This window comes from Myxocyprinus asiaticus, chromosome 13 (assembly GCF_019703515.2).
Source record: "Myxocyprinus asiaticus isolate MX2 ecotype Aquarium Trade chromosome 13, UBuf_Myxa_2, whole genome shotgun sequence".
Classification (NCBI taxonomy): domain Eukaryota; kingdom Metazoa; phylum Chordata; class Actinopteri; order Cypriniformes; family Catostomidae; genus Myxocyprinus; species Myxocyprinus asiaticus.
The window spans coordinates 4,371,823-4,396,579 of NC_059356.1; the positions used below are offsets into that span (position 1 = coordinate 4,371,823).

At 39.1% G+C, this 24,757-nt stretch overlaps 1 protein-coding gene across 1 annotated transcript in view; it reads left to right on the forward strand.

The window, feature by feature from the left end:
* Positions 1–21,851: 21,851 nt before the first annotated feature.
* The window catches only part of LOC127450352 (gastrula zinc finger protein XlCGF57.1-like), an 81,732-nt gene continuing 78,826 nt past the window's right edge, over positions 21,852–24,757 (forward strand). The window contains exon 1 of the mRNA XM_051714408.1: positions 21,852–22,050. Within this exon, the coding sequence (XP_051570368.1) occupies positions 21,969–22,050 (82 nt within the window). The 5' untranslated portion in view covers positions 21,852–21,968. The remainder of the gene's footprint in view (positions 22,051–24,757) is intronic.

The following is a 24,757-nucleotide window of genomic DNA, read 5'->3' on the forward strand; positions in this document are numbered from 1 at the left end:
GTACAATTTATTTTAATGGTGGCAAATACATGGTTCATGGACAGTCATTTGTTAAGCTAATTATACTTTTTTTAAGAGTTGTAAGTTATATAAATGCATTTTTAGGAGTGCCCTGAGTGTTATACATGATGTTTGATTGATAATATTTAATATAGATGCTAATAAAGTCATATAAATAAAAAGTGTGGTAGTTTTTCCTAAAAAAGTCCAAAAGGAAGGTCCCATCTGCAGCTTATTTAATGGACGCAAATATATGGTTCATGGACAGTCATTTTTTAAGCATATTATACAAATTTATGAGTTATAAATTGCATAGATATTTTACATTTAGTATGTTGAGTCCTGAACAGGTGGTTTTATGAATATTATCACATACAAATACTAATAAATGCCCTAAAACATGATTGTCCATAGACTACCTATTTGTCACCCATAAAATAGATTGTATCTGGGATGATCCCATGTTCAATATGTGACAAGGTCCATGATCAATTTATGAATTCAAATTCACATTTAGTGACTCTATGACTCCCTCTGAACAACATACACCTCAAAATTTGACCATCCATGAACCACCTAAAATTTTGAATGGGATAAATTGTACGTGGGATCTGCATATCTACAAATGTTATTCCAGATGGCTCATTTTAATCCGATAATCACTTAGGGCAGGAAAAAACAATGAACCATCTAATGGCTCATTTCTATTGGCAGATGGTGTGCGATATGGCGTGAATGTCAGCTGGTGAATCCGCCGGCTACCCCAAGAGCGCCACTGTGCCCCCTTCCCTTGATCGAGGTCCCCTTCTAATGAATTGGCATGGACCTCGTTGGGCCATTGGAGCAGATGGCACGTGGGCATTGCTTTGTGTTGGTTCTGGTGGATTATGCAATGCGATATCTGGAAGCAGTGTCTCTGCACAACATCTCAGTACATAGTGTTGCAGAGGCACTCTTCAGAATAATCTCCCGAGTGGGTATTCCAAAAGAAATCCTCACTGATCAGGGCACAAACTTTATGTCATGTACACTATGCAAATTACGAATTATTGGGGATTAAATCGATTCGGACAAGCGTTTACCACCCCCAAATAGACGGCTTGGTGGAACGATTTAATCAGACACTAAAGAATATGATTCGTAAGTTCGTGCACGAAGATGCTCGAAATTGGGACAAGTGGCTCGAGCCCCCATTATTTGCTCAGCTACGAGAATTTGCACCGGGAGATAAAATCCTTGTATTACTCCCCAGATTGAGCTCTAAATTACTCACCAAGTGGCAAGGACCCTTTGAGGTCACACGGCCAGTTGGAGATATCGATTATGAGGTGAAACGAACGGATAGAGGCGGAGCACGCCAGATTTATCACCTCAGTCTCCTAAAACCGTGGAGAGAGGCAGTCCCCGTGACTTTGGTGACGGTGGTTCCGGAGAGGGAGGAGCTTGGACTGGAGGTTAACTTAAAAGCCATCGAGTCACCTCGGTCACTTGTGGAGACCACCTCTTACCATCACAAATCACGGAGGTTGCAAGGTTTCAAGGAGAATTCTCCGATGTGTTCCAACTGACAAAGGAGGTTTAGGCTTTCCCAAAATTTTGTTTTATTCCTATACTTTTAATCTTCGACATTTGGCCCATTGGTCTCTTCCACACGAGAGAGCCCCTCCCTGGTACTACATTGAACAAGAGGTCCTTGCCCCAATCTCACCATTGCAAGGTCTTTCTAACAAACTGCCTGAAAAAGTAAAAATGCATCCCATTATTTCACACTTACAGTATGGGCAAAGGTTTCCCATTTGTTCAGTTTTTATATATACCTAAATGTGTCCTCAAGCATATTGCTGAAACCCAAATTGTGTATTAACAAGTCCCCATTTTGCTGACATCCCTGACCACTGTCCCACCACCAGAAGATGTTCCGGGATTAATGGGGTGAAACATTGAAGAGAGGTAGCTCCCGGATGATGACCCCGCAGCTGGGCTGAAGGCACTGGTGGAGGTGCAGCAGGCAATAATGCTCAGCAGGTTATTACAGCTACCTGTGCATCTGTTTAAATAATTAGTCTAATATAAGTCCTTTATTTGGAATGGTAAACAACCTCGGTTGCATTTCAGTTAGTTACATAAACTGACTGACAAAGGAGGTTTAGGCTTCACCAAATTGTTTTTTTATTACTATGCTTTTAATCTTAGAAACTTGGCTCATTGGTCTCTTCCACATGAGAGAGCCCCTCCCTGGTACTACATTGAACAAGCGGTCCTTGCCCCAATCTTGCCATTGCAAAGTCTTTCTATCAAACTGCCTGGAGAAGTAAAAATTCATCCCATTATTTCACACTTACATTCAGAATGGGCAAATGTTTCCCGTTTGTTCAATTTTGATATTTACCTAAATGTTTCCTCAAGCATTGGCTGAACCCCAAATTGTGTATTAACAAGTCCCACTTTTGCTGGAAAGAATGGATTGAGAGGGGTGTTGCTACACTTGGTGACCTTTATGAAAACGGAGCTTTGAGATCATTTGAAAATATAACAGAAATTTGGGATTTCTATATCTCAATTTTTCTGGTTTTTACAGTTACACCATTTACTTTGTACTATTTTTGGTGGCAGTTCACAGCCCCCTAAAGCTGCAGACACAATCTGTATGGTGCTCACAGCCTTTGGAAAGGGGCATGACGCATCAGGATATTATTCCTTGTTGATTCAAAGTCTTCTTGATGGGGCCTTAACACCTCTTAAGAGGTTAAGGGAAAGAGATTTGAACTTGGCATTTGATGGGGAGTGGGAAAGAATTTTAAAAAATTTTAAAACTTTGTCTAGGGATGCAAGGGTATGCCTTATTCAGTTTAAGATTTTACATGGCCCATACTCTGTGGTTCTGTGCCAAGATTCAAGCATTCTGGTTAAGAGTCCAGAATTTTATCTGTGAGGTTTTAGATACTCAGATTTCATTCTTCATTCCCAGACTATGTATATTGAGTGATGGGGCAGTTATTAAAGTAGGTGACCAAACTAGTGTAATGATTGGCAGACAAATAATTCTTAGATGATAGAAGTCAATTGGTGCTTCCTCATTTAAAGAATGGTTCACCGAATTGGGCAGGGTGGCGGCATTTGAAAAAAAGTCATACACACTTGGCAGATGAAATGCATATGTTAAGAAATGGGACAAATACATGACCTTTCTGGAAGGCTCTCGGTGAGGGCCATGTGGAGAGAAACCCCTTTTTGTTTTGTTTTTTCTCTTCATGTTTATATGTGTAAACTTAGGCTTGGACGACAGGAATGTTTGTTGGGGGTTGGGTATTAGGAGGGGGATAAGGAATTAATGGTGGATAAGGGTGATAATGGTTGACTCTGTGCATGTATATTTTTCTTTGTTCTGTGTTTTGTTTCAGAATCAGCTATTAAAAAAAGGATCATCTACAAAGATGAGCGGCAATCATACCAACAAACCTAGGAAATGTTCACATAGCTGTACAATATCAGAAAATACTCTAGTAGTGGATAAAATCAGATTTGTGGCATTCATGGTGAAAATTATAACCCTCACAGCTGTACAGAAGAGTAGACCAGATAAAAAATAAAAACCAACATAGAAACAGCAACAGAATTTCTAAACATAAGCAGAATATCTGAAAAAAATATACACAAATTACTATCAAAATCATCTCATGAAGAATCATCACAGGTGTCTAGTTAGGGAATAAATGTGTCTAAAATTGCTACAGTGGAATATCAGAAGTATATATGCAAATGGACAAGATCTTAAGAAATACATATCTGATTTAAATAATAAGCCTGACATCAAATGTCTGCAGGAGACTTGGTTACAAACACAGTATAACTTTATAATACATTTTGTCAGTAATGTGTTGCAGTACATAGAAGTAGATGTGCCTATTGAAATGGAATGTGTATTTTGTGGAAGTATATTTAGATGAAGGAAACATCATTGTCTTTAATCTCTACAATCCATGGCTTCCTCTAACAGCAACACTGTGGAGTAAGATTAACAGGGCATGGAGTAGAGAAGTTTGGTGCGGAGATTTTAATGCACATAACACATTATGGGGTAGCACAAATACTGATTCAAATGAAATTATAGTTGAAAATTTTATGGAAGAGCGAGATCTAGTATGTATAAATGATGGAACAGGAAGCAGACTAAATTTAAATACAAATAAAGTATAACGTCTAGACCTGACAATAGTGTCTGCATCTCTAACAGACACATGTGAATGGGCAGCTCTTGACCAGGCCATGGAACCATCAGGTATGTTACCGACTCTCCCCATTCCGAGAGAGAAAATCGGCCACAGCCATCTGCGCCCCCAGCCTGTGGACCACCTCGAATTTAAAGGGCTGAAGTGCCAAATACCAACGAGTGATCCGCGCTTTAGTTTCCTTCATGCAGTGGAGCCATTTGAGAGGGGCGTGATCCGAACAGTGGGTGAAGGCCCTCCCAAGCAGGTAGCACTGGAGGGTGAGCTTCGTCTCACGCACCAAGAGTTTCCAATTAATGTACAGCATGGGGCACTCCTCCCCCTCCACAACCTGGAACAACACAGCCCCCAACCCCCTGTCCAGGGGAATGCAAGAGAGGTCCGCCACAGAGTGCAGCTTTCACTTGTGAAAACGCCTGTTGGCACGGCCCTGTCCACTGTCTGGTGTTCCCTTTTTAGTGAGATCAGTCATCAGGCTGGTGACATCGAATAGTTAGGTACAAACCTACAATAATAGCCAGCCAGCCCCAAGAACTGTCTCACCTCCTTTTTTGGTCTTGGGTCTCGGACAATCTGCAATAGCTGCTGTCTTATCAATTTGAGGATGCACTTGTCCATGACCCAAGTGGAAACCCAGATACCGTACCTCCACCTGTCCAATTGCTCACTTCCTTGGATTCGCTGTGAGTCCTGCCCATCTCAGCAATCTCAGGACGGCCCTGAGATGCTGGATATGCCGCTGCCAATAATTGCTATGAATAATAATATCATCCAGGTAGGCAGCCACATATGTAGCGTGCGGGCGGAGATTTTGTCCATGAGACGCTAAAACATAGCTGGGGCCTAAAACAAACCGAACGGAAGGGTAACGACTTGGTGTAACCCAAACGGAGTGGAAAAAGCAATTTTTTCTTGGGACTTGGGAGTCAAGGGGATCTGCCAATATCCCTTGTTAAATCCAGTGTCGAATAAAAACAAGCCACACCTAACCAATCGAGCAGTTCGTCAATGCGAGGCATGAGGTATGTGTCGAATTTAGACACCGCGTTAACTTTCATATAGTCCACACAAAACCGAACCGACCTGTCAGCCTTAGGTACCTGTAATAGGTAAAGGGCGGGAACCGGCTGAGCAGTCAACAAAACTTTAACGACATAACTGAACTTATAACAAAATAAAACAGACAAAAAAACACACACAGTGCGGCCACGTGTGTCTCTCTCTCTCAAACTGGCGCTCCCAGCTCATCTGAGTACAACAATTCAGCGCCGTGCATGCATCGTCACGGCCCGGCCATGCCCTCCTCCTCGTCACAGTACCAAAACCATGGGGCTGGCCCAATCACTGTGGGACTCCTCATTTAACCCCTTATCGAGCAGGGCCATGAGTTCCTCCCCGGCCACTTTTTTCTTGTGTTCTGGTAATCGATAGGGGTGGTAACATACCACCACTCCCGGAGTCATCTCAATGTGGTGTTCTATGAGGTTCGTACGACCAGGTAGAGGCAAAAACACATTGGAAAACTCCTTTTGCAACCTGGCAACCTTGTTGATTTGGGACGGCAAGAGGTGGTCTCCACAGGGTACCGTGGTGGTTTGATGAGTGGTTTTTGATTCCACCTCTGGTCCTAACTCTGCCCTCTCTGGGACAACCATCGCCAAAGCCATGGGTACCGCCTCTCTCCACAGTTTTAAGACATTCAGATAGTAAATTTGCCGTGCTCCACCTCTATCCATTTGTCTTACCTCATGGTCGACTTCCCCAACTTGCCGTGTGACCTCAAAGGGCCCTTGACACTTGGCTAATAATTTAGAGCTTGATGTGGGTAATTCTCCCTGTGAGAATTCTCATAGCTGCATGCCTCTGTCACACAGCCGAGACTGCCGTTCCTGGGCCTGGAGCAAATTCTGAGTTAGTTGCCCCAATGTGTGGAGTTTTGCTCTCAGGTCCAGAACGTATTGAATTTCATTCTTACTCTCTGAAGTTCCATCCTCCAAATTTTTGCTTAGAACATCTAGGATGCCCTGATACTTGCAACCGTAAAGTAATTCAAAGGGGGAAAACCCCTTGGAGGCTTGTGGGACCTCTCATGCTGCAAATAACAGGGGTTCTAGCCACCTATCCCAATTTTGTGCGTCTTCGTGTATGAACTTCGAATTAGGGCTGGGCGGTATAGACCAAAAATCATATCTCTGTATTTTTAGGCTGAATGGCGATACACGATATCTATCTCAGTTTTTTTTTTTTTTTTTGTGATTAACATTTTTATAGATTTTTTCAAAGCAAACAAAACAAACAAATCATATATACAATAAATCAACATTAACACCCACTAATACCCCTCCCCAGTCAAGAACCCCACCCGACCCCAAACGAACATCCCAGTGGTCTTGCCTAAGTACACACTTATACAGAGAATAAAATAATAATAATAATAATGAATAAATAAAAAAAATATAATACAATATATATACATATTCATACACATTCTCATACACATATAATAAACATACAACTCTATACTATATTCCTCTCTCCACAGACCTACTCCAAGAGCCCCCCAAAAACATCAAATATTTACCCCATTTCCCATTAAAAGAATCCCATATCCCCAGCCTCCTACATATTACCTCTTCAAAGGCTGCCACCCTTCCCATCTCCTAGCACCACTCCCGAATTGAGGGTGCTCCCACCGACTTCCAACCCCTTAAAAAATCTGCCTGCCTATCATCACACTGGTGAGGACCCAATCTTTATGTATTTATTGCCTACGTTGATGACCGCCCCATCACCCAAGACACAGAGTCTTTGGCAAAACAAAATCCGAATGCCCAACACGTCACATACAAAACTCTGTACCTTCAACCAAAATTCCTGAATCTCAGCGCACCACCAAAAAACATGGGCCATGTCTCCATCTTCCGATGGTGGGTGTGTCTTTAAGACCAAGCCTATACAGTCTAGAGGGGATCCAATAGAATCTATGTAGAATCTTGAATTGTATAAGTTGCACCCTTGCGTCTCTAGATGCAGTCTTGACGTTTTTTAGAATCCCAGCCCACACTCCATCCTCCAATACCAAATAAAAATCTTTCTCCCATTATCTCTTGATAGAGGTTAAAGCTCCATCCCCTAGACTCTGAACTAGCAGGGAGTAATACACTGATGTCTCATGACCTTTTCCAAAAGCAGTAATCACCTCTCCCAAAGTATCTGCCACTTTAAGTGGGTGTATGCTACTCCCCAAAATAGAGCAGGTGGCGCAACTGTAAATACCTAAAAAAAACTGAGATCTGGGAATCCCAAAATGTTGAGCCAAATTACCAAAGGATCTCAACACTCCATTCTCATATAGGTCACCGAGTGTATTAACCCCCCTCGCAATCCACTCTGACCAGCAGAAGGGGGACTTATCAATACATCATTTTGGGTTCAGACATATGCCCGAGGCAGCATTCAGATAAATGTATGAGTTAAACACTCTGGACACTTTTGTCCATACTGAGTGCAAATGCAAAATAACGGGGTGCAACTTAGCTTCTCCGGTTAGTTTGATAGAAAGGCTTTGTAATGGCGAAATAGGGGCAAGGACTTCTTGTTCAATACGAAAACAGGGAGGGGCTCTCTCAGGTGGAAGTGATCAATGAGCCAAATGCCTGAGACTGAAAGCATAATAATAAAACAATCTTGGGTAGGCCTAGCCCACCTTTGTCAATCTGCCTATGCAGCTTAATGAAATGTAACCTGGGACGATTACCATTCCAAATGAAGGACTTCGCTATGCTATCAAATTGCTTGAAATAAGAGAGGGGGAAATCTACAGGGAGAGACTGTAGCAGGTAGTTTAATTTTGGAATACAATTCATTTTAATAACATTAACCTTCCCAATCATCGATAAATGTAATGAAGCCCACCTGTCCACATCGCTCAAAAATCTTTTTATTATAGGGTCAATATTAACTCTAACTAAATCAAACAAATTTGCTGGGAATAAAATACCCAAATACTTGATGCCCTGTTTGGGCCACTGGAAGGCACCCGGCTGGATGGCCGCTACTGGACAATACGCTTTCAGAACCAAAGCTTCAGATTTAGCCCAATTGACTTTGTATCCTGAGAATTTGGAAAAGGAATAAATAATTCTGTGGAGGCAAGGCATAGATCTAGTAGGATCAGAGACAAATAATAAAATATCATCTGTGTAAAGTAGAAGCTTATGCGCCATACCTCCAGCAATCACCCCTGGAAAATCTTCCTCCTTTCTTATTGCGGCTGCTAATGGTGCCAGGGCAAGACAGTACAATAATGGGGAAAGAGGGCAACCCTGCCGAGTGCCCCATTCAGAGTAAAATAATCTGAAATTAATCCATTTGTTTGTACTGCTGCTACAGGGTGTATATAAAGTAACTTAATCCAGCCAATAAATGTACTCCTGAACCCATATATTTCCAAAATCTTAAAAAGATAATCTTATTCCACCATATCGAACGCCTTTTCGGCATCAAATGAGATGGCAGCGACCGGAGACTGATCATTCGCTACTGACCACATGATATCAGTGAAATGCCTAATATTATCAGAAGAGCTATGACCCCGAATAAACCCCACTTGATCTATATCATATGTCATGATGTATGTCTACATCATATGAGATGTCATAACTTTACTTAATCGGTTAGCCAAAATTGTTGCCAAAATGTTTACATCTAGCTGGATCAGGGAAATTGGATGGTAACTTTTACACTCGCTTGGATCTTTGTCCTTTTTAAGAATCAGACTAATCCGGGCTTGTGTCATGGTTGGAGGAAGCTTTCCATTCTTTAATGATTCTGTATAAACTTCTAACAAAAGTGGAGCCAATTCTGTAGCATAAGATCTAATAAAATTCAGCAGCAAAACCATATGGCCCCAGAGCCTTGCCTGTAGGTAAGGCCTTAATTACCTCGTCAAGCTCCTCCAAGGTTATCTCAGAATCCAGAGAATTTTTTTGCTCAGTCGTCAATTTAAGGAGTTCTAATGGTTCCACAAATTTTCTAATATCTTCATCAGTAGACGAAGACGTGGAACTATAGAGGTTAAGATAGAATTCTTTAAAGGCATTATTAATATCAATGGCCGAGGTAAAATGTCAGATTTCACTGAGGGAATGGTAGAAAAATACTCTCTCTGTTTTATATATCTAGCCAAAAGCTTCCCTGCTTTGTCACCCGACTCAAAGTATGACTGTCTTGCCTTGAATAGCCAAAACTCCACTTTCCGCAATAAAAAAGTATTATATCTATATTTCAATCGGGTCAATTCTCTGAGGCCATCAGACGACATTCTGCACTTCAGCTCTGCCTCTGCACTTTTAATATTCCCTTCCAACTCCACGAGTTCTCGTGCTTTGGATTTTTTGGTGAATGAGGCATACCGTATGATCTGACCCCTAAGAACCGCCTCAAGTGCCTCCCAGGCCACACCCACAGAGGATACTGATGACCAGTTGGTCTCCATATAAACACTGATTTCAGTCTTCAACATTTGTTGGAAATCAGGATTTTGCAAAAGGGATACATTAAAGCGCCAACTATATGATTTCTTTTTCTCCGTATGTGGCAACACCTCTAAACTCACCAGGGTGTGATCTGAGACTAAGATGTTTCCAATTGTGCAATCCACAACAGATGAAATGAGGGACTTGGAGATAATAAAAAAAATCTATTCTAGAATAAATCTTATGCACTGATGAAAAAATCTATAGTCCCTTCCAGATGGATTCAGAAGTCTCCAAATATCTGTAAGACCAAGATTTTTACACATCCTGTGAAGCGTCACTGTTGCTCTAGGGGGCTTACATGCTTCACTATGATCCGAGGACTGAGTCCATCAATAGATTAAAGTCTCCTCCCAATATTATTGTGGCAGCGGTGGCGTGGTCAAGCATCTCTCCAGAGAAAGAGAAAGCAGTAAGGGCGCTTACACCTGAGCTAAATTATGTCTAACACCTGTCTCTAATTTCAGTGAGCACGGGGAGAGCGGCATAAAAGAGCCACACCGCCAGTAGACGGGGAGAGAGAGACTGGCATAAGAAAAGCGATATCACCACGAAAGTTATTGTGAAGTTGTGTGTATGTGAAAGTCAATAGTGTTCCTGGAAAGCTGTAAAACTTTAAAACTGGATAAATTAAAACACCCACCTGAACTGGGAAACCTCGCTTCTCGCCTCCTCCTTTCTTCGAATTCCCTTACAATTATACCATGAGGGGTGCCAGCAGCTTGCAATATCCCTTCAAGATCTATAAAAGTGCGTAAATATTAGCCAAAATCAACCTTTGCCTCTGAATTTCTCCTAAAACAATAATGACTCTTCCTAATTTACCTTTAATCTGTTTGAGAAATTTGAATTGTAGATGTTTATTTATCACTATAATGACTTATCTGCTCTTACTTGAGCCAGCACTAAAGAAAACATGTCCACCCCATATCTTCCCAAATTTTTTCACTTCCTGTGGGGAGAGATGCATTTCTTGAAGAAAGAGTATATCATATTTCTTACGTTTAAGAAAATAAATAACCTTCCTTCTTTTTATGGGGTGCCCCAACCCATTCACATTCCATGTGGAGAGAGATAACCTACTCATAATAACATTTGACATTTTGATATAATAGAAAAAATAAACTTTGTGTCAAAAATACAGACCACATTCCCCATTAGTGCAACAATCAAACCACGAACAAAACAAACAGAAAAAAGAAGAATGTGCACATTAACCCTGCGCACGACAGCGCCAATCGGCGTCAATCCCTCTAAACTCAAAAGGTCCATGTACGCCTACAAGAGCCCCCGCGACAACTTTGCCATCGGATTTATCAAGTGCGGTGCTTCTGCACAAATTTTGTGAGGCAAAATTACATAACAGAAAATACTTTGTAAAACAGACCCCTGCCACAAGGCAGAATAAACACAAAGAACATGTAGATTCATTCACAGAACAGTCTCAAAGGTGTGTTCCTCCACAAAACAACTTCCAGCTGATATAAAGCCGTTTAGTTTCCTCGGACAGACAAACAAATTGAGCCGGCTGTTATGAGTGCAGCAGATGACGTAATCATTCTAATGTCCCTTAAAAATATTCCACAAAAACAAACTCCAGCCAACAGGAGGCATAAGCACAAAGAACGAACAGATTCATCCATAACTGTCCCGAAGCAGTGTTATTCCACAAAACAAACTCCAGCCGCAAGGCGGAACCTGCACAAAAAGAAACAAAAAAGGCATCCCGGTTCCTCAGATGATCAAGAGTCAAATTCACTCAGAGGCCACATAGAAAAAGAAACACCATGACTTACTCAGTCCTTCAACTTTATGAAGGACATCCTTTATGTGAGCATGTAGATATTTTGCAGTCATCCATAGTGACCATTTTCAATATGGCCGGGAAGCAATCTTCCGTCAATTTAAAAGTTTCTTGAAGGAGTCATGCCACAAAACAAACTCCAGCCACTAGGCAGAGCCAAAGCAAAAAGAAACAAAAATGGCGCCCAGCTTCCTTAGATAGTCGAGTCACTGAACAGCGAGTCAGTCCACTCACATAAGAAACAATGGTTTTACTCACCCATAGTTTCTATGTAGGCCACTGCCTTTTTAGAGCATAAAAATACTTTTTTATGTCCTTGGTGTCTATTCTCAGTTTGGCCGGAAACATCAGTGCAAAGTTATCTTCCGTTGTTGTAAGAGTTTCTTACATTCCTTGAACCGATCGCGTTTCTCTCGTCAAATTCGCAAAGTCCGGGAACAAGAAAATATTGTGATTCTTCCAAGAAAGCTTTCCTTTGCTCCTCACCTGGCGCAACATGAGATCTTTATCGGATGATCTCAGAAATTTGGCCAGAATTGATCGGGGCTTGTATCCCTCAGCAGATCTGTGAGCTCGCTCGATTTCCAGTTTATGGCCTGTTATGTCAAGCAGACTCGGGAAGAGCTCATCTAGGAATTTCACCATATCTCTGCCTTCTTCATGCTCAGGAATCCCAACAATCCGTATGTTATTCCTTCGGCTCATATTTTCGAGATATTCCAGTTTTTCCAAAATGTGTCGCAGGTCTATTTTGGACGCGGGTGGATTAGCAGATAATTCCCTTTCCGATGATTCCAAATAATCAATCGTAATCGATTGATGTATTACAGCGAGATCCTCCAAGTCAGCAACAACTTTCGTCAGCATCACCGAGATGTTGGACTGTTGACGCTGAATTTCTTCTCCCAACGTGCCGTCCAAATCGAGTTCCCGGCTCGCAGGCCCATCAGAGGTTTCAGCTAGAGCAGGTAAGTGTCTTTTAATGTCTCCAGAGTCTGAGGATTTTGACTTCTTTGCCTTTTCAAAGAGCAAATATGTAACTAGCAATGTGCGCAGAGCTTGTCGCTCACACGTCTGCCTCTCACATGGCGTCACGTGACCTCTATCTCAGTATTTTTTATGAAGTGAACTAAATGTTTAGTTGTAAGTCAAAGCCACATGTAAGATGGTAAATGAAGCTTGCAACGTGCTTTGTTTCGGGGCAGAAGACTTTTCAGGCTGAGAAAGCTTTGCAGCCGGGGATGCAGCAGCAGCACAAAGTTTAACACATACTGCAGTTTATGGCGCTGTTGAAAATGGTGGAAGAGATTTGAAGCGCTTCAACTTTTGTATGCAACCTGTTTATGGCATTCTCTAGAGATGATATGCAGGGCTCGACATTAAGCATTGTGATGTGCTTGTCCTTTGGACAAGTAAATTGGTCATTCACTTGTCCAAATAAAAAAGTTACTTGTCCAGAGAGAAAAAAGGATATGTATTTGTTACATGTTCAAGTAACGTGTCAGAGTTTCTGTGGATTGTTTTCTAAAATTACGATATGGCCAACCTAATAGTATTATACCTATGCAATCAACTAGATTCTCTGGGACAAAAATGTAAACTGTGCTGGGTAGGGAAGGTTATTTTATGTTGCATGTATCCAGGGTTAGGGAGTAACGGAATACATGTAACAGGGATACATATTTAAAATACAAAATATAAGTAACTGTATTCCACTACAGTTTAAATCATTGGTAATTAGAATACAGTTACATTCAAAAAGTATTTTGATTACTGAAGAGATTACTTTGCATTTTATTGTCATTTGTTTCATTTAATATTTAGTGCTTTCAGATGGAAAACATTTATACATATAAATGATGTGATCCAAAGTGCATTTGAACAGTAGTGAAACACTTTCTTATGAAGTGTTACATTCATACGAGCAGACAGAGAAGTAAGTTTGAAGTAAGTTTGGAGCAGAAGAAATAGAAATAAACCTTGTGTAAATTGTCAGCTTTACGCTAAGCTAATATGTTATTTCTTGCCATTTTACATGCACGTTACAAGGCACGATCATATTTTTTTATCAAGAAAATTCATGTTGGATCATAATTTCTTTTTTTCTAGTTAGACCTTTGATATTAGGGCAAAAATCTTATTCTAGATAATACTTTTTGTATTGTTTTCCTGTAAAAATATCTAAAAATCCTTAAAACAAGATCAATTAGATTGAACTTGTTTTAGAAACAACACTGCACAAGATATTTAGGTTTTTCAGAGAATGTATTTTTAACATGTGTATATTGTCTTACTGTACTGGCAGAGTTTTTATAGTCAAAACAAGTGAAAAAATCTACCAGTGCTGAAGAAGTAATTCAAAGTATTTAGAATACGTTACTATCCTTGAGTAATCTAACAAAATACGTTACAAATTACATTTTACAGAATGTATTCTGTAATCTGTAGTGGAAAACATTTCAAAAGTAACCCTCCCATCCCTGAATGTACGCACGGTAGTCAAATAAAGGAAAGCCTCCATCACCATCATTTACAGCAGGGGGGCTCACACTTCTGTGGAAAAAGATTTACTTTTCCATCATGTTATTGCATACACAATATATACATTTATCACAATACCAAAATTTCAGTAGTCTTTATTGAAATGTGATGATTTTTTTTTATACCAGCTTCAATACCACAACAAATAATAGCCTAACACTAACTAATTTGTTAATTATAAAAATTAAGTTCTCAAGTAATTATTTGAGAGTAGTTAACAGTCAGTAATAAAATAACAAAAGAAAAGCCATGAATAGAAAAAAGAAAAAACACTATAGAACAAATATAATATATATATATATATATATATATATATATATATATATATTAAGAAACTGTGCTTTTTAACAGCTTTTAAAAAAAGAACAGTATCAAGTATTCAATTAAACATTCAGAATGAATTTGACATAAAACTCCATCCAAGAGCAGTGAGCGGTTTTGTCATTTTCTTGTTATTGTTTTTTTATTAATATTGAGGACACACTAGACAGCGGCTGGTCTATTATGTTACATTTAAACTTACATTTAAAAGTCGTACATTTCGATACAAAACAGCTTTTCCCTCAATGTTTACATTCACTTTAGACATAACTCTCTGTGTTTACATGAAAACATCACCAAGACTGGCATTTTGGTGGAATTTTGAAATGTATTTGACGTATAGGGGTGAACGTTCTCAGAGCACACATGCATGTAAAGCGCCACACACATACAAGCCGCCTGTCAGTCAAAGAGCATGTAGCTGTTTTGCTGCTCATCTGATCTTTTAAATCCAAACTATCTCCAAATAATTGAACCATTGTTTTTCTTTTTACTAACCAGGTCTTCTTCGGCAGTGGGAACCGGCACTGTGTCTCCCTCCATGATGCAGGAGAACTTGTGAGTGAGTGGGGCAGATGGATAAAGTTTACATGCAGATGCAGAGGGAGAGTGGGGGCGGAGTTGTGTGGAGAGAGTGAGAGAGAGAGTAGAGATGCAAACACTGGCATGGCTTTACAGAAGAAATGTGTTATGTAATGCAAAATCAAACTATATCGACATAAACGGTATTGCCTCATCCCATATCTTGTTTGAAAATATATCGCTATACCTTAAAAAGTCTATATACCGCCCAGCCCTATTTTGAACCATATTTTTAAGGGTCCGATAACATCGTTCAACCAGGCCATCCGTCTGAGGATGGTAAAAGCTGGTGCAGATCGACTTAATCCCCAATAGTTCATAAAGTTTGCGAAGTGTTTGTGACATAAACAAGGTTCCCTGATCAGTTAGGATCTCTTTCGGAATCCCTACTCAGGAGGTAATTTTAAAGAGTGCCCCCGCAAAACTGCATGCTAAAATTTTGTGCAGGGGCACTGCTTCAGGATATCGTGTTGCATAATCCACAAAGAGTAATACAAAGCAATGCCCCCATGCCATCCGTTCTAATGGCCCAATGAGGTCCGTACCAATTTTTTCGAAGGGGAACTTGATCAGCGGAAGAGGAGCCCTCACTTCCCTCTGGGTTTCCCTGATGTGGAGCTGACATCGACGGCTCAGGTAACGCATCCCCAGCCAGTGCTGTACAAATCCCACACCGGACTACCCTATTAAAGGACCCATCCGCACACATTCCCCTTAATATTGTCTGAAATGCTGGCCAATTCGTACCCAAAATCAGTGGATGGGTGAGGCGGGGACTAACTGCCACCTCTATTCTATGTTTTTGTCCCTGGAATTGAACAATAACAGGCTCTAAAGGGTATTTGTGTATATCCCCATGCACACACCTCACCTTCACCCAGCGTGCTATACCCAAAGCCTCACCTTGATCCAAGATTTGGTGAATTGAAATCAAGGGGGTACATACCAACCCGAATCCACCAAGGCTTGGTATGTACCCCCTTGAATACTCACTGGTATACGGTACATCCCTGCTTAATCGGGGACTGCTGATGACACGTCAGGAACCCAGACCCACGGCCCTACATCCATCACTGGGCATTGATCCTGGATGTGTCCTGGTTCCCTGCAGTGCCAGCACACCAGCCTAGACCTTACCTTCACACCTGCGGCCCCGGATTTACCAACCTGGCAGGGAGGGGGAACAGAAACAGAGGGGTTCGGAGCAATATAAACCCCCCCGGGCCCAGGTTGCCGGTTTCAGGAAGAAGACCCCCGTCGCCGGGGGGTAGGGATAGTTACAGTATTTGATGGGGAAGTGGAAGAGAGAGAGAGAGAGTGGGAGAGAGAGAAAAGGATTCGCCTTCTCCAAGATACGCTGCCAAGTGGTCTTCTGCCAGCTGGACGGCCTCTTCCAGCGATATTGTTTCTTTTTCTCACTTTTCAGCAGAACACCTTCTCAAACACACACAGTTCTGAAGCTCGGCTCTCTCTCTCGTCTCTGCCATCTCCTCCTCTTTTATTTCCAACTTACTGCTCACTGGGAATACAAAACAGGTGTTAGCACAGGTGTAAATCCATAACCAGCTTTCCCATACCTCACTCTCCAAAGATTGGCATTCGAACACACCCCCACCTCAACAGTAAGTGTTTAGCCGGAAGTGTATAAACTAAACAATTACAGTGAGTATACTACAAGAAGAGAAAAACTGGTAAGCAGATATCCAGACATAAATTCACAGATGTTTCCATCAGATGGAACACTGGATATGGAGTTTAATATATCTGAATTCAAGATAGCACTAAGTGGATGTAGGAACTCAGTACCTGGAGAGGATCAGTTATGCTACAATATGTTTAAACACATGTCAACAGAAGCTCAGACAAAGAAAGTAGACCTCTATAACAAGATATGGAAAGAAGGCAAAATACCAGAAAGTTAGAAAAGTACTCTGATACTTCCTTTTTGAAGCCAGGCAAAGAACCTTCATGTCCCAGGAATTATAGGCCAATCACACTCACATTCAATTTATGTAAAAAGTGATGGAAAAGATGATAGTACATACAGTGTGTTGTCATATTTCCTAGAATATAAAGGATTGAACGGCAATGAAATAGAAAAGACATTTAGTCTGAAATAAACCATGGCAGTACTGTAATTTGACATAGAAAAAGTGTATGATACAGTGTGAAGGGAGGGATTACTTGATAAACTACAGAAAATGGGGGTTGAAGGAAAAATGCACAACTGGTTATCACAGTTTTTGAATAAGAGAACATTTAGAGTAAAGGTGGGATCTACAATATCAGAAAAATATGATGTAGAATGTGGTTTGCCATAGGGCAGTGTCATCAGCCCTTCATTATTTAACATAATGATAAATTACATATTTGATGAGGTAGGTCCAGGAATAGGAACTGCATTATATGCAGATGATGGGGCCATATGGAAGAGGGGAAGAAATATTAATAATATTAAATCAATGATTCAAAAGGCAGTGTTATTGGTGGAAAAATGGTCAATAACATGGGTTTTTAAACTATCAATAAGTAAATCATGCTGTATGTTCTTCTCAAGAAAATCAATTCCAGTGTTAAATAAGTTATTTCTGTATGGTAGTCCATTAGAGAGAGTAACAACCTTTAAATCCTAAGGATTGTGGTTCTATAATATATAAACATGGAAGCTACTAGGGATGTGCCCGAAGCCAAATACCTTATTCGGAAAGGCACGAATAATGACTTCATCAGAATAATATAAAATATATTCGTATGACTGATTATCCAAGAGGCACAAAGATAAAGCGACATTTTAAATAAACATATCCAAAATTACAAAGAATTTATGAATCTGTGCAGCCAGTATTTCTTAAGTGTAAACCTTACGAATGAAAATGCACATGCTGTGATTTCAGATCGGATGGGCACGGTCTCGACTTAATTTTGGTCTCTGTTAATTTTGCACATCTGGAGCTTATCAAGTGTAACATTAACTAAGATACGACATCATATACACTTTCCACTTCTTGAAATGTCTGTGTTAATGTATCACACAATTCACACGTGATTCCCATGTATTCATTTATAGCCTAAACCTGAGTGTAATGTTAAATTCCTGACTTGAAGTGATTTCACGTCTTTCTGTCTCTTAAATTTAACCACATTTATATCCACATCAGAGATTAAGGTAATTATCTAGTTAAGAGTTTATTCCGAAAAAAGTTAAAATGCTCCATAAAGGTTTAAATGCTCCATAGTATTCATCTATTCGGAATATTCCTGCTTATGTAAAATGAAGAAACTGAAACATGCTCCGTCTTTTGTTTTTTTTTTTCTTTAAACTGTACTACCTCTGGTAAGGCACTCTATAAATTTAACATTATTATTATTATTATTATTATTATTATTATTATTATTATTATTATTTAACTAAATAATGGTGTCTTATCGTAAAAATTCCTGATAGATTTACGGGACTTTCACCTGTTTGTAGGCTATATTGATTTATTTTCATTTCTTTTAATGTTTGAATTTTTATTTATTATTCACTGCAAAATGTGTGCTTGAAATTTCACATTTAGTTTGACACTTCCTGTCTTCAGAATAATGTTGTTATACATGAACAGACAAATGAAAATTCTGTTTCATGCAGATATTAATATCTGAAATACCAGGAGAAACCAAAGCTAACAACATATTCCACAGTTAATGTAGCCTACAAATTCAGCTTAATCTGCAAGAAAAAAGAAAAAAAAAAAAAAATATATATATATATATAAACACTACCGGTCAAAAGTTTTGAAACACTTACTCATTCTTTATTATAATTGTTTTTCACATTTTAGAATAATAGTAAAGTCATCAAAACTATGGAATAACATAAATGGAACTATGGGAATTATGTTGTGACTAAACAAAATCCAAAATAAATCATAACTGTGTTATATTTTAGCATATTCATAGTAGTCACCCTTTGCCTAGAATTTGCAGACATGTACTCTTGACATTTTCTCAACCAACTTCTTGAGGTATCACCATTGGATGCTTTTTAAACAGTATTGAAGGAGTTCCCATATATGTTGGGCACTTATTGGCTGCTTTTCTTTATTATTTGGTCCAAGTCATCAATTTAAAAAACTGTTTTTTTTTTTTAAATTATTAAATTTTAGTTTTGTAATGAAATAAATTAATATGGTGGCACAATTATATTTTTGTCTACAAAACGAATTTCAAACATTTAAGCATACACCTTCAGATCAAAAAATTTTTAAGATCATGAGAAACATTTCAGTCAAGTGTTTCAAAACTTTTGACCAGTAGTGTATATATATTCTTTTTTCTTTTTATAATAGTTGTATAATAATAATAATTATTATTATTATTAGGCTATTATTATGAAAAGGCATATACAAGACCTATTTTATTGATAGAAACTATAAATGTAAGAGTAACACTTACAAATGTGCATTTCATTTAGTTTTGACGCACTTACGTTTAAAGCCCCGCACATCTGCTTCTCTGTACTTAACACTTGGCAGGTAATGTGTTAAAGGGTTGTTGGGAATATCAGAGCAAACTGGGTAGAGGATTTGTTTAGGGAATTAAGAGTGAGGTAGAGAGATACAGTTTGTCACAGATTACCATCGGTAGATGTAGGAGTGGTACCACCATGGGTATATGAGGGTAATTAGGACATAGGACTCAGGTAGAGAGGACATATAATTGGATATTTGGTGGTTAGAATGGGTAGCAACATCTCCTCATCACTGACCCTCAACACTGGAGCCCCGCAGGGCTGTGTTCTCAGCCCACTACTGTATTCCCTGTACACACATGACTGTGTGGCAACACACAGCTCCAATGCCATCATTAAGTTTGCTGATGATACGACGGTGGTAGGTCTGATCACTGACAATGATGAAACAGCCTACAGAGAGGAGGTGCACAATCTGACATGCAGGTGTCAGGAGCACAACCTCTCCCTCAACGTCAATAAGACAAAGGAGCTTGTGGTGGACTTCAGAAGAAAAGACAGAGAACACAGCCCCATCACCATCAATGGAGCACCAGTGGAGAGAGTCAGCAGCTTCAAGTTCCTGGGTGTCCACATCACTAAGGAACTCGTATGGTCTGTCCACACTGTGGCTGTTGTGAAGAAGGTTCATCAGCGCCTCTTCTTCCTGAGACGGCTGAGGAAGTTTGGAATGAACCGCCACATCCTCACACGGTTCTACACCAGCACTGTAGAGAGCATCTTGACTGGCTTCATCTCTGCCTGATACGGCAATAGCACCACCCACAACCGCAAAGCACTGCAAAGGGTGGTGCAAACTGCTAGACACATCATCGGAGGTGAGCTTCCCTCCCTCCAGGACACAGATACCAAGCAGTGTGTGAAAAAAGCTAGGATCATAAGGATCATGATAAGGATCATCAGAGACTCCAGCCACCCGAGCCATGAGCTGCTCTCACTGCTACCATCAGGCAGGCGGTATCGCAGCATCAGGACCCGCACCAGCCGACTTCATGACAGCTTCTTCCCCCAAGCAATCAGACTTTTGAACTCTTGATCTCTCACGATCAATATACATCAGCACTGCACTTTATTAATCTTATTATCTCACACTGGACTGTCATAAATTATATTCTCTCTTAACAACACACTGGCAACTGACTATCAACCGACAGCCTGAATGTCAACACAGTACAATACAACCTACTGTATATTTTATATGTACTATATATACTATTTTTATTGTATAATGTGTATTCTATATTGTGTGTATTGTATACTGTACATTGTATATAATTATTTGTGTATTGTGTTGTGTGTAATTATGTGTATATTAGATTTTAAATTGTGTTGTGTAAATCTGATGTTTATTGTAAACTGGTATATGTCTCATCACTTGTCACGACATGCTATGTTGATCGGAACTGCACCCAAGAATTTCACACACTATTGCACTTGTGTATATGGCTGTGTGACAATAAAAGGGATTTGATTTATATGGTATTACAGTCATTATATGAGAATGTATATAAGATTCTGTTGGGTACCAGCACATAATGGAAAAGAGGGTAACGGGGTTGCGGATATGCTTGCAAAAAAGGCAATAAGGAGTAATAAAATAGATATAGAGGTGGCATTAGGTAGAGGGGAAATGAAATCAATAATTAGAAATTCAGTATTAAAAGTGGCAGAGAGAATGGGATGGTGGTAAATTAGGAAGACATTACTATAATATTCAGCCAACAGTACACAAAAATAAATATAATATAGGACGGAATAGAAGAGAGGAGGTGATAGAATCAAGACTAAGATTTGGACATACAGGATTTAAAGCATCTGTGGCAATAATAGGAAAACATTATACAGGCAGGTGTGAATGAGGTAAATTATAAACTGTGGAACATGTCATGTTAAAATGTGAACAGTATTCGGTAGAAAGGAAAATAATGTGAGAAAGTTTAAAAAGGAGGGAGATATGGATTTGTTATGGCGGTTGTTGGGAAAGGACTAGAAGATAGAGGGAATTGTAGGATAGTTACGGAATTTCTTTGGGGGGGGGACTGGACTTGAATGAAGGATATAATAATGTGAAATACTACTTAAATAGTGGAGGATACATAACAATTAATTGCACACATATAGAATTGATAAACACCTTGGATGATGTGGTCGGGGCATGGGAGATGAACAGGCAGCAGCTGAGATCACACATCGCAGGGAAACATACACTGCATCACACACAGCATGTGATAGTGTCACCATGATGGAATCACAATATACAGTAGGTGGCGGTATGTGCTTAAGACACCAACCCCCCATCAAACTCAAAGAAGAAGAAGAATGAGAACGAATGCTTGACATTAATCTCTGATTTCACAAGTTTGATTTCCAGTGTTTATTTTCGGCGGGAGAATTGTAAAACTCCAGGAAACAAGTGAAATCTGTGTGACACTGTTGTAAAGATGTTTATTAAAGAGGAGAGTGAAGATATGGCTTATCCAGAAGCATGCAGAATTAAAACCGAACACACTGACGAACAAACAGGTTGGTGTTCATTCTTCATTCTTTACATATAAAACCACAGAAGGTGATCATAACATTGTAAATTAAAGAAAGACGCACAAATATATAACAACAACTTTTACAATGCTTCTTAAAGTGATCAAAACATTGAATTACAAACACCTTAAAAGATTTGTTGAAGGGATTTTGCACAATTGTCACATGCAAGCGGTACAGAATGCAACGAGAACATCAGATTTAATCAAAACAATTTCAATGTAATCATTTAACAATCACATTTAAGGAATAGTTCACCCAAAAAATAAAAATTCTCTCATTATTTACTCAAAAAATATTTGACAAAATAAAGGTTGCAGTATAAAGTGCCGATAAAACTGTTTTAAAAGCAGTAAAATAGTAAATATAAAAAAGAAAGTACAATTATATTAAAAGAACAAAATACATGTTAACTGGTAAGAAATAGAAGTTCTGCAGAAACACACACATCCACTCATAAGAATATAATGGTACTGCAGAGAGAGAGAGAGTACTTTGTCTTTTAATAAAATAAAAAAATCCAGTGGAGGGAGTTCAGGGAATGTGTCTGGTGAGTTTATTTTGACCAAGTCTGTTTGATTAGTGGAAAGTGGTGATGGCTTATTGGGCTAAAGCACATAACTAGTAATCAGAAAGTTGCTGGTTCAAAACCCACACAGCCATCACCATTGTGTCCTTGAGCAAGGCATTTGCTCCAGGGGGATTGTCCCTGTAATAAGTGCACTGTAAGTCACTTTGGATAAAAGCATCTGCCAAATGTATAAATGTAAATGAATGGACGTAATTAAAAAGGAATATTACATTCTGACAGAAGGGCATGGCAAGGAAAAAAAACAACAAAAAACATGGAGACTGGCAAAATATTCCCCCAGTAATGTTAAAAAATTGCAGTGAGAAATTGCACACATGCAGTGATATTACAAATTAGAAACTGGTGTCATATTGTAAGTCCCATGCAGTCAGTGGTCAGGTGATAGTGACCTCTGCTGGCGAGATGACGCCCATATTTTGGTTAACATTCTTTCATTTTTTTTCAATGTAAACCCCAATTTTGATTTTACTTTTAGAAATATATTCATAAGTATAATTTCATAAATTGCAAACCATTTGTTTTTTGTTTTTTTAAATAAACGTTTTTCAGATTATTTTTTATTTTTTTTTATCAGTCCTGACAGATCTCCTAAAAGGTGCACTCAGTAACTTTTTGTCTTTGTGTCATCTTGGACTTACTCTGACACATAGCGGCTTAGATGCAGGATAATTTAAAATCAATATTTTTCAGTTTCAGATGCCATTGTAGAATTTTACTATTCACAGTCAGCCAAGATTACTTTAATGAGTGAACGTGTCAAATAACAGGACGGTTACTGAGATTAAGCAAGCAGTATTCGGCTGGTCATTTGATTCTAACATGGCAGCCCCCATGTGCGGACCTTCTCTAGGTCGAATAAAACAGTTTAAGTTTACTGATATGACTGGAGCTTCAATTTATTGTGAGTGGTCATGATACATACAGTATATTGCAAAATTAGAATTCAGGTCTTTAGGAGTTAAAATTTTTAATGAGGAAAAAATTACAGAGTGCACCTTTAAGCCATTAATAAACAAACAATATATGGATGACGCTTTATACTTCCATTTGCCATTAACAAATAAATAGATAATTCTTAACAGATTAGTTGGTCATCAACATTTAAATCTATCAATTCAAACTTTCATGACATTCATAACAACATGGAAGTATGTTTTCAGTTTTAACTATCTATTAAACTTTGTATAATGCATAACTGGTTATTCATGAAAGTTATAAAATGTTAAATTATTTTCTATGACAAACTACCTCAGTTTTTTTAATTTTTTTATTGTTTTCTATGAAAATATGTACCAAGGTTCCTGACCTTTATACCTTGGGATGCCCCCTCTACTTATATAGTTCTACACATAGGCCTATATTACAGCCATGGATGCTCTCTCACCCCGTGTGCACTGTGTGTTTGCGCTTGTGCGTGGGTGAGAGAGCGCTACCATCCAATGCTGCGTGAAATGCAAAATAATAATAATAATTTTCAAAATATAGTGACAGATGAAAATTATATGATTATTATAATACAATGATTTTCTTGGAACGTTCATTGCTATGGATTTTGCATAACCGAAACTGACATGATACATTTCTAGCGGTTGACCTTTCTGCTGGTCTAGTCAACCTAGACACAGATGCAGCTGCTTGATGGTCTCATTATAAAGTGTGAACATGTCAGTGTGAACAAGAGGTCTTGCAGTCCATGGTTATTATGTTGTAGAATTTTCTTGAATTTTGAAGATCAAAGAAAAAGACACCCACAAGCACTTGGCCACGCGACAGCCAGCACATCTCTGTTAAAAGCAGAATACTTTGTTGGTGCGTGTCATCCTCACGCAGTTGTGCAAAGAGGCTCTTATTGGTAGTGACATTTCATGATTTTTTACATTTTTTATTTTTTATTTAATGTTTGAGATTTTGCTTATGACATTTTGTTAGAGGAGGACCTTGACATGCTGTTTACTGGTGCATTAAACACTGATTTTTATTTGACACTATATTTCTCAGAATCTTGAGCGTAAGCTTGAGGTTTTTAAGACATCCGTCAAACCATCATTATTCAAGATGCATTAGGGAGTTTATAAATTTGGGCGTTAGATCAGCTGTCAC